The sequence below is a fragment of the Poecile atricapillus genome, chromosome 3 (assembly GCF_030490865.1).
Source record: "Poecile atricapillus isolate bPoeAtr1 chromosome 3, bPoeAtr1.hap1, whole genome shotgun sequence".
Taxonomy (NCBI): Eukaryota; Metazoa; Chordata; class Aves; order Passeriformes; family Paridae; genus Poecile; species Poecile atricapillus.
In genome coordinates this window covers 64,259,869-64,271,174 of record NC_081251.1, presented here as the reverse complement: position 1 = coordinate 64,271,174, position 11,306 = coordinate 64,259,869, and the positions used below count along the sequence as shown (strand labels likewise).

At 41.1% G+C, this 11,306-nt stretch overlaps 1 protein-coding gene across 3 annotated transcripts; it reads left to right on the top strand.

Moving 5' to 3' along the window:
* The first annotated feature begins 1,063 nt into the window (after nucleotides 1-1,063).
* On the top strand, nucleotides 1,064-9,824 carry SMIM28 (small integral membrane protein 28). 3 transcript variants are annotated; one of them, XM_058835612.1, is made up of 3 exons: nucleotides 1,064-1,161; nucleotides 1,543-1,782; nucleotides 8,149-9,823. In XM_058835612.1, the coding sequence occupies exons 2-3, from the start codon at nucleotides 1,672-1,674 to the stop codon at nucleotides 8,545-8,547; spliced, it is 510 nt and encodes a 169-aa protein (XP_058691595.1). In that variant the 5' UTR covers nucleotides 1,064-1,161; nucleotides 1,543-1,671; the 3' UTR covers nucleotides 8,548-9,823. The 3 variants fall into 3 exon arrangements, with proteins under 3 accessions (XP_058691595.1, XP_058691597.1, XP_058691596.1); XM_058835614.1 differs by having other exon boundaries at nucleotides 1,107-1,782; nucleotides 8,149-8,589; nucleotides 9,145-9,824; XM_058835613.1 differs by having other exon boundaries at nucleotides 1,120-1,214.
* Nucleotides 9,825-11,306: the final 1,482 nt, after the last annotated feature.

Sequence of the window (11,306 nt, the reverse complement as noted above, 5' to 3'; positions counted from 1 at the left end):
TAGTGTAAGTGCCCTAGGCCTGGTGGTTGGACACACTCACCACCTCTGAAGGTGCTTTCCAACGAGTGAGGCATTGAGGAAAGGAGGAGTCTTCTCAAAAGCATGCAAAGGCTTTGCTGAGGTGAGATTTCTGGCTTCACACAGGGCTGCCTCAGCAGAAGCAAGAGTTCAGTTTCCAACAAATGATGTGGCTGCTTCAGCAGCAAGACCAGCCCTTCATGAGATATTGTTGTTCCCTGTCCACTGCTCGCCTGGCAAATTCAGTAACAAAACAGGATAGCTTTATCAAACTTCCACCTCTCTTTCTCACAGCCATGGTTCACCTGCAGGGTGAGTCCTTCCTGCAAGCTGCAGACACAGGGATCACAGCCAGTTTTGGAGCAGGTTCTTCCAGGGTCCTCTCATTAGAAACGAGTGCTGGCACTGCTGACCCCACTGCTGGAGCTGCAGGAGCAGAGCCTGCCACTGCCAACCAGCCCTGCAGTTTCTGGGAGCCTAAAATAAAAACACTAAAAGAAGAGTTGATGAAAAAAAGTCCAAGCAAGAAATAAGAGGTGAAGATTCTAACCCCAAGTTTCTATCATCAGTCCTAGACACAACTTTTGCTTGGACAGATAAGCCTTGAGAAATCATAAAAAGTGCACCACAGTTGCACAGGTGCACAGCTGAAAGGGACATTCAGCAATAGCCTTTCCCTCTGCTCACAGCAAGGCAGCAGAAGACACCTCCAGCTTTTCAGCACAAGTTGCAAGTTGAATCAAGGTTGAACTCGGGTTAAAGAGTCCTCCCTTCAGAAGTTACCACACATCAGTGGAATAAGTTTGTGTTGCTTTCTGTGGATAAACAGAGTCTTCTCACTGGAAACAATTGCCATTTTGTTAAATGTATCCTAGGAAGCTGTTAACCTGATTTAACTGAACTGACAACTCATTCTTATACCAGAAGCAAGCATGCACTCCCACAGTGACCAAAGCTTTCCTGGCAGAGCTCTCTTTCTGGATTTATCATTAACATCTACATCCTAACACTGCTAAATAATTCAGTACAGCATTTAGCCTTGTGTCCTTGCCTCTCTACTCAGAAACCACTCTCTTTTCTGCATGTTTCAGCAACAGGGAACAAAAACCTGCCTGGATTGTGGTTCCTTCCACCTTGTGCTGTGTAACTGAGGGGAGGACCACAGTTACCCTTTCACTCTCAACATAGAAGCATGGGTTTTATTTCTTTTATTTTGTTGGAAATAGTGTTTATTAGATAACTAAATTTAGAGCGTTATTTATCCACACGGAGTCATGACCATGTGGGCTCAGATTCACATGCAAATTCCCCTTTTAATAATCCTAATGCAGGGAGTGCTCCAATCAGAGTGCTATCAGCCCCAGCTCCCAGATACCTGATGCCAGCTTTGCTGGTAATGTAGGCCACCGAAGCAAATCCAGAGAGATTGAGTTGGAAGTGGAGAGAGGCTCTGAGATCTATTTCCTTGGCTTCCTGACGACGAGGGGGTGTCTAACTTCTTTTTTTTTCTTTTCTGCTGTGAAGGGGATATCATTTAAGAGGGATCATTAGCTGCGAGCAGCCCGGCTGGGTCAAGGCTGGGAGGCGGAGACGCAGTTGCAAGCAGCGAAGCAAGGTGGAGGCACGAAGACAGAAGACCAGGTTAATGAAAGCATGAGGTGGCTCTTGGGCAGCAGCTTGAAAAATTTTGGACATGCTGACAGGGGAAACTACGACTGGCTAAACAGCGAACCAGGTGGGCCACTTCTGGAAACAGAGCTTCAGGTCTGTACCCCTCTGCTGATGTCTGTGGCATGTCCTTTGACGTTGCATGTGTGTGTATGTCTGTGTAATGCCTCAGTGTAGAGTGCAGAGCAAACCCCTGGGTATTGGGGCGTATCAAAGCACTACTGCTCAATTGCATAGAGTCAGAGCATTTCTTTATTGCTGTTAAGTCTTTTTAAACACATTTGTGGAAGAGAAAAACATTAGACAGAAAAATTTTGGTGGGGTGGCAGGTAAGGAAGTTTAATTACTTCTTTTAATCGTAAGGCACCCTCGATTTCCTTTCTGTTAAAGGCGTGTTTATGCTTTGGAGCTGGTCCCGTGAAGCCTTTCTGCAGATGTTGCGAGTCAGTAGCAGGCAGCAATGAACTCTTGTTCCCTAAGCTGTGCGCTGATTACTTCTGCGAGAGAGGATCACATGCAGCCGAGTGGGGGGAGGGAGGGAGCCCCCAGAGATGAAAACACAGCCTGCTTTCTGCCTTTGTCTGGGAAACAGCAAAAGGGTTTCTCTGATCAAAAATAATATTTAAAGTGCTCGTACATCCTCAGCAAATGTCCGAAGCATGTTGCGCTAGCAAATGAACTGGCCACACTACTCAGCTGATACAAATATATATATATATACGTAACTGAGTATATAACAGTATGTATATATCAGCTGAGTATATAACAGTACATATATATATACACTGTTGCAAAATAAATGGGGGTAAGAGTGTGCGTTGGTGTCAAAACAGGACAAAAAGTAGTATTTGAATGTTGCCACAATTTTAACAAGGTCTGCCTCACCGGGAGCATTGCCAGAGTTAGCAATGGCAATGTCTTCACACCTCGAGGTTGCTTTTATCTGACAGTAAGAAACAAACAGCATCACTAGAGTCACATTCCAACAAGTATTTGAAAATTCTGTGAAAATCCAGGCTCACTTCTAAATTACGTGTCATTACTAATGGATATAAAACCACATAAAAATATTTTTCTATTTGCCAGAGTTACATGGTTTTGCTTTTTACAAGCAACAATGAATAAGGTTCAAGAAGCAGGATAGAGCTTGGAAAAGAACTTATGGGGGGACCAAACCCTAATGACTTCAAAGCAGACTTTGTCCCAAATCCACCTAAATTATTTCAGAAGTATCGGTTTCCTGATTCAGCTTCAAAAGATATTAGTATAAATGTGGGCTATAGTAACACAAATAATTTTAATGGAGTTCTAAGTACACTAGCAAATCATTAACAACATAATAAATCCTAGCACAACCCAATCACTTTGATGGGAATTTCAGTAAGCAAAATAAACTTTCATTTTTCTATCCTTACACAAAAGCTTTCCTTAACCTTATGTTTTGCCTATGGGGTGATTCTCTCCCATGGCAGGTACTACCCCTGGTTTGTCCAGACACATACTTCAGCTCCAAGCCCTTTCCATTACTCATCGTGGATCCACCACACAACTCAGCCACAGTCTGCATTTCATTCCTTTACCAACAGGCACGAGTAAAAGCTCATCTTAACTGATATGGGTCACATAATCTGTAAGCTGGCAACTGTACATGCTCAGCATGTTAAGAGAACAGAGGCAGACAGATTAGTAATGAAAGGCTTTACTACTGCCAGTATGTGCTCAGTGGCTGGGGGAAAGTGACCCTCTGCTTCAGTCCCTCCAAACACATAAACAAAGGGAGGAGAATAAACAATGTCCAAACTACCCTATGAAGGATAGTTTTTAAAAAGGATGTTTTCCCATATTTATGTGTCTGTAACTTATCTCATGATGGAAGACAGATTCTTATTTTTGTGACTTATAAGCCTGACAATAGATGCTTGTGATGACACAATCAAAGCACACTGATCTCCAATGAAGCAGCATCAAAACAAAAACCAGTCAATTAATAATTCCATCAGTCACTTCATATGCCTGGTGTGGAAACTTTCAGATGTAAAATGGTAGATGATTTTATCTTAAATATGTTCTGCAGTTGTATTACTTTCAATTAATGGAGATTCAGTTTGATTTCTAGAAAATGTTGGTTTCCAGTTCTGCCAGCTACTCCTGATACCTGTACAAAGTGGTTACTTTTCTAGTTTTAGAGCTTCAGTTGCAGAAGCTAGTTTTAGGTCAGTTTAGAACCAGTTCTAGTTTAGAATTTCAGATTTTTTTTTTAAGTGACCCTTGATTCATTGTATTAAAATTATTCCTGTTTTTAGTGTAATTTCTAAAACGCCTATTACATTTTCCAAGAGTTTATGTCAAGATCTTTGCAGCATTCTTCAGTAGCCCTTTAGGCAGTCATTGCAGAAATGGGCATAAAACCGCAATAGAAAAAGAGGGACTAATATTGATCAATTGTCTCCTAATACATTTGACACATTTATATGGATATACATGCAAGAAGCCCATCAGCTTTTGGAACTACATCTCAAAGTAAAATCAGTCTATGTAATGTTTGGCAGGAGGCAGAATCAAAATGGATATATAACTCCCTGTTCAGGTTCAGGGCATCTGTGGGGCAGTATTAACTTATGAAAAACTATTTCAGCTCAAGTACTACACTAAGCTGCCTACAAATTACTTCACCCAGACAGGAAAGTGTTAACATTAGCTGTGTTTAAACAGCTATGAGCACTCTGAAACACAGACTGAATAAAACCAGTCTTTATTGTCACTTGTTAGCATGGAGAAGAAGCATGAAGCTGAATCAGGGGAGGTTTAGGTTAGATATGAGGAAAAAATTTCCACTCAGAGGGTGGTTGGGCACTGGAACAGGCTCCCCAGGGTAGTGGTCACAGCACCAGCCTGATAGAATTCAAAAATCATTTGGACAATGCTTGAAGGTAGATGGTGTGATTCTTGGGGTGTCCTGCACAGGGCCAGGAGCAGGGCTCAATGATCCTGATGAGTCCCCTCTAACTCAGCATATATTTTAATTCTATAATATTGCGTAATTCTTAATGATATCTGCTTCACATGCCACTAATTTGCAGTTCACAGCAAAGCACACTTAGTGTTCTTTCACAACTATTCAGTAGTCGTAAAACAAAAGAACAAACCAAACAAATTTATTAAGTCTTCTTTTGCACACATTACTGAATAGGCAGTCACCAGGCACCGGTTATTGTGGTTATCTTGAAATAGAATAGGATAAAATAGGAGTAGTTCAGTTGGAAAGGGCCTGCAATGAAAATCTAGTCCAACCACCTGGCCACTTGAGGGAGTACAAGAGAATATGGGCTGCTTTGTAATAACCTATGCAATTTTTGTGCAGATCCCACAGTGCAATAAAGTGCTTGCAGGTTCAGGGCACTGCCTTTTCACTGTCAGAGACAGCAATACAGATACAGAGTTTCTGCAAACCATACCTAAGGATCTCAACCCAGGCACTCAAAATGAGGCATAACTAACAAGAAAAACCTCCACTGATCTGTCTTGCCCCTTCCCCAGAGCATTTGGTAGCACAGACAGGAGTACAGCTCCCCAGGAGAACATCTGCTTTACCACACAAGCAGGCAGTCCTCCGTCTTCCCAGTCTTCTGACTCAGTCACTGCATACTCTACACACCCTGCAACAGGGTACCCTGCAGTACTGTGGTGTTCATCTCCTTCCCTAAGCAATCTATCACAACCCTGAGGAGACACTTTGTGCACAATAATGTAATTACAAATTATATGTGTTGCAGAGCAAATTAAGGATTTCACAAATTTCAAAAATGCTGGCATTTATTCAGGCTTGAGAACTTGATTTTGCATCTTTAGAGGCAGTGCTATAGCTTACTCTTGGAGGGCCTTCAAACAAAAAGAGTTTTCAGGACAGTGACCCAAGGTGTCTCTTTGTAGCAGCTTCACAGACTGTGGCCATCTGAGCTAGCTCTTACTACAAATAGTTGCACCCCATCCATTTTATCCATTTGATGCAAACTGTTGTTCCCTCCAACAATAATGTATTTTGCAGATTTCTCTTAATGGGTACCTCACTGCAAGGCCCAAGACCTCTGGGTTCCAATCAAGGCTTTGGAGCAAAGCATATTTCCGTGAGACCCATGACCATTTGTTAATTCCTTCCATCAAGCTTAACCTTTCCTTCCCTTCTGAAGTCCAGGATTTGTACAAGGCCATGTCTTACAGCCCTGACTCTTGTCTATGCTTCCACCAGCACATGAAGGATACACTGTCCTTGGCCATTATTAGACACACAAATATAGTTTCAGTGAAATTTATAGGGAAGTTGCACTGAGTTTAAATGACAATTGGGGCTTTATATACTTTTTACTAATCTCTTGTAGGAAACACTGGCAATCTCACTGTCTGTCCTCACAAACCACCAGAACACCGTGCAACTCACAGATCCTAAGACCAACCCTTAAACTGGATGAAAGCCTGTTCCCTACACATTAAACCCAAAACTTAGATTTGGATTTCAAAAACAAGCTTTTCACTGCTGATGAATAGCACTGTCCATTGTAAGCTCAGCTCTTCTCAATATTTACTGTAAGACTATCGGTAACATATTGGTGAGTAATGCATCAGTGAGTCTCCACATACATAGTGCACTAACATAATGAATGCTTTTTTCTCATTTTCTCTTGAAATGTTTTATGCACCTCATAAGACACACTAAAAAAGCATTAACAAACTTAAAAAAAAAATCCCCTCATTTTTAAGAAATTATTTAATGTCTGCATTGGAAGAACAGCTGGAACAATTTGTTCCAATTCTGCCGTTTCCTGTCACTCATTGAATGGTGAGGTAAGACAACAGCTTGTACAGCCAGAAATTATTTAATAAAAATTATCAATAAATAAAAAATAGTTCTTTAATATGCATTTTTTTAAATAAAAGTCCATTGGGGGAAAATAGATTAATAGCTAATCTGCAAAGGTTCCAGTGTATTTTAAAATTACTTTAATGCATTTAGATTCAGATCTACAATACCTTAGGGAAAAAAATAGAAAAGCAATAATCTCCCCTACATTATTTGTTAGGAGTCAATGCCTATTTACTTCATTTTTCTTAGGCATGACCACATAATAATAATTTCATAATATGACAACAAAGCAAAGAGGTGACAAATGCCTGGTAGATAATCAGTTGAATGTAGATTACAGTGTGATTTTGTAGCTAGAAGAAAGACTGAGATTCCTGGAAGAACTGAAAGTTTTTGTAGTCTAAGAAGGAGACACTGGAGTTAGTGTCCTTTTCACAAACCCATTGCTGTAAACAGCCAGTTTGCATCCCTGCTTCCAAGCCCTTTGAGGAGAGAATCACTCCAGTTCTCCTGGCCTAAATGGGCACCTTCACTCAAAATAAAGGAAATCTGATCCATGACCTGTTTAGTCTCCCCATGCAAATGTGAAAAAGCCACCTCATCAAGAGCTTACAAAGGGAATGACCTGATAAACAGAATTATAGGGTTTGGGTTTTCCTTCTGCCCTAGTCTAGACCCTGAATGGGACCCAATTATTAGGAGGTGGAGTCAAACTGGAAACAAGATATACTAAAATTTAAAATTAAAGCTAATACAGCACAAGAACACAAATGGCTTTGTTGATTTTTCCCATAGCCTATGAATCCAGTTAACACTACATCACAATTCAAAAGCTGTGGGACAGAGGTCTTTTGTGCTACATTTTGCAGAAAACAAAGCTGACACAGCAGTCACAACTGTTATTTCTCTTATACCAGAAGTTCTTTTTCCGTAGTTCTAAACAGGGGAAAATGAATCTTATATCACTGGCAGAACAATCTCAAGAGGTCCAGTCCAAGCTGTCCTGTCCAATAAAAACACCATGTTTTATTTGGAACTGGCCTGTGAGGTTAGAGCAACCCAAAGAGCAGGTATTGTAGGCAATGGGCGCTGTTAGAAAGGGCTAGCTGTCGTAATATTTGTTCTTTAAACAGTTTTCCAAACACAAAGAAACAACACTAGGTGGTAGAACACCAGCCTTATTTATCTGCAGTTCAATGTTCTCCCAAATGTTAAAAGCTTGACCAATCCCCTGCAAAGTTGACTGGTCCTGCTATAATCCGAGATAATAAAATGTAATACAAATATAATGTAATAAAATGCCATACAAAATTGCATATACTTCCAGGCTGTTGGAGTTTTTCCCCCATTGGAGACAGGGTTTTCTAAGAACCCAATACTCTTTGCAGCTTCTCTGGGTTTTTATGTCTTTGGTTGTGATTTGCTCTAACTGGCCAGTGAATAGAGCTCACGAGTCTGCAAAACACTGCTTGAATACTAGTGCAGAGAAAGGAATTCGGAAAAGCAACTGCTATGCCATAAGGTGGCGATGGGGAATGTGGTTTTGCTCTCTGATTGAGAGATCTCCAGGAATCCAACTCCCTTCCTATTTGTTTTGGTTACAGAGCAGACAACAGACAAGTTCAACCAAAGACGACATAGAACCATTTCTGTGTATCATACTGCCTGCCACCATGATGCTCTTCCTGGCATTCCTGCTGCTCTTCCTGTACCGCCGTTGCCAGCACCCCTCTCAGCAGGGGCAGATCTTCAGCATCGACCTTCCCGAGGCCCTGCCTGAGCACGATGTGTCCAACTTCCTTTCTGCCCTGCCCTGGAGCACTGAGCAGAGCTTCCACTACTCGACGCTGCTCCCTGATGCCACATTCCTCTCTGTGTGTTTGCCTCCATCCTATGAGGAGGCCACCATGAAGACTTCCATGGAAGAGGCTCACATTGAGCTCTCTCCAGACCCAGTGCCTCCTTACGAAGAGAGCACGCTGCAGACCAGCAGCACCAAATAAACTTCCTACGGAAGCACCTTAGCCGAAGCATGCAGCACAAAGGTAGAACTGCTATGGCCTTTAAAATTTGTGAAAAGATTCCAAATGAGGCACAAAACCAATGAATTTATGAAGGAAGAAACTTGAAGTAACAGGGAATGCGTGTCTTCACCTCATCCTAGGATTTTCTACCTTCCATTTGTGGCAAGTGTACACACGGTGTAGCACCAAATCCAATCCGAACACGGGGATTCTAGTTAACAAACATGTCATGCGAGGATTAAATTTAAGGAAAGCTGGGAAGCTCTTCCTCTGTAATCCCTCAGCTACAACAAAATGTCAATAATGCTATAGATTCAGCAATCATAAAAAGGGCTTTTAGCACATACATATTCCACTTTGGGTTTTTTCTATTTTATGCATTTGTATTTAAATGAGTTTTTGACAAGATGAGTCACTCAGTCTGTGTGTGTTTACATCACGTCATTCTGCAGTGCTCTGGAATGATCACAACAGCTCTCAGGAAAGCAAATAAATATATAACCTCTACAAAATTTCCAGTAACTGTCCCCAAAGGTTCAAATGTGCACTGTGAATAAAGGCTGTCTTTTCTCACAGTTGAACAATAAGGACAACCAGAGAAGACCTGATTATTCTGGGTGAGGAAGACTCCATACAAGAGCACACTCACTCTGCTGCTGCAAGCTGCTTGCCAAGGTCTTGTGAGGTCCCAGCATTCCAGACTACTCGGTTGACTTCTTTTCCAAGTCTAAAATAATAAACCATGTGACTTACTTGGTGCAGTGTGTAAAGGAGTTGGGGAAAAATTAATAAAATCAAGTGCACCAAAAAACCCCTGGTCTGTATTTCAAAACTGCATTATAATCCCTTCCCCTTCATCCCTAGGGCAGGGTGAGGCTAATTCAAGTGTGTTGGTGGCAGTGGTTCAGAAGGTTTGCATATGCATATGCTTTCAGAAAATGATGTATGTTATCTTCAATTCTTTCTTACAGGATTGCATTTTCACTAAGTTAAGACATGCTCTTGTTACAGAATGTGGCTACTACAGCTCATGACAGCCTCAAAAGTTGTGTTGGCAAGCCACAGACAAATGCAGTGTCGTGGAATAGGTGACACCTGCAAGGAAGAAACTGTCGTAACAGCTTGTGCAGTCTTGGTGTAACTTACAAACCCAAAGGCTTGTACTTGGTGATTTCAACAACTGTCAGGAGGTGTCAATAGCAGCCAGTCCTGCTTTACAAACTTGGCACATTCCTTAAAAAAACCCAACAAAAACAACAACACAATAATAGAAGAAAAAATCCTCACTGTACGGCAGAAGGGCCACTTCGGACCTGCAAGGTGGTTGAATTCCATCTTATGTCAACAGTGACACATTCAGGGTAACCAAATAGTCCATATCAAAACTGATGTTCCCTCTCATACATTTCTCTTACAACAAGGAAAAAATATACCTTTTTTATTTAGAAAAAAGGGTCATTTTCTTGAACTACGAATTTGAGATCACTCTTTTTCTAATGTTCCATATGGGTCATCAAACTGAAGCAGCAGATGTTTTGGAAAACTCCAAATTCAATCAACCATTTCTCTTTTCAGACCATATCTGGGAACAGTTCCCAGTATTTGCTGATGTGTTTGAAAGTACCTCCTCGCATTTTCTTTACTTCCTTAATATTTGGTACATGCAGTTGTTTCCAAGGAAAGCTGGAAAAATACAAGAGCTCCAAACATACCTAATTGGAAAGGTGCAAAGGCTTGAGGTTCAAATATAAATCACTTCTGCCTCTTTTGTTTGTATATTCCACTAATATATGCTGTATATTCAGGAGAATTGCACTGATATGCTTGCAAACTCAGACATTGTCATAACAAGTTGAATATATTTTGCCTTAAGAGATCTTAAGAGACTGCTGTGTTCTGAAATGAGTTACACTGTTCCTCAGCATGATCTCTTGTTTACCCTTAACTTGGGTAGAGCTTGATACTCAGCCTCTGGGCTCATCATTCAAAACTGCTCTCCTGTTACCTTAGTTACAGTTAAGAAAAATTTTGGCTGGTATTTCTTGTGACCAAGACTGATATACTTCTAAAGCTAGTTGAGAATTGCTATCCTCTGCAAGAATATAGTGATTGTGTTTCAAGCACTGTTTATTGGACAACTCTCAAGGTCTGCTTTAGACAAATAGCTTCTGATTGTTAGCACTGCTAAAGACAATCTAAAACAGACACTTGCTCAAATCCATATTAACAGAAACACTTCCATGACTTAAATTCTTCTTTCTAGTAAACTGCAACTCCAGTAATCTGAAATTGGTATCCCTTATCTCATTCCAACACAGATTTGTCTAGTCTTGTATGTTAATTGTCCCTAATAGGTTTCAACATAACTGGCATCGCTACTCTTAAATCTCCTCCCCAGAGAGAAATCCCACCCAAAAAAAAAAAAAAAAAAAAAAAGACAACATTTCTCATGCAAACATACTGAAATTAAATCTCCATTGCCTAGAAGCTGCCTTTGATCCTGTCAGGTTGTGGTGACACACATCTCAGCAGCCACTGTGTTACTGATGTTAGTGCTACTGGCTGCAGAGCAGCTATGGGTCCTCTGGGCAAACACCTTGTGCATCAAAGCAGAGAGCTCATCATCTGAAAGGAACTCATGCCTGGAAACAGGAGCAACCATAAGTGCAATGGGAAGATCTTTCATTGTTTTAGCTGCAGTAGTCTGAAAGGTGAAGGTTTAGAGCACCCCATCTAAA

Excerpts from the sequence above, each read along its gene's own strand:
- SMIM28 (XM_058835614.1), top strand. The coding sequence starts at position 1,672 with ATGAGGTGGCTCTTGGGCAGCAGCTTGAAAAATTTTGGACATGCTGAC. Across the intron at positions 1,783-8,148 it reads TTCTGGAAACAGAGCTTCAG|AGCAGACAACAGACAAGTTC; the intron begins GTCTGTACCCCT and ends TTTTGGTTACAG.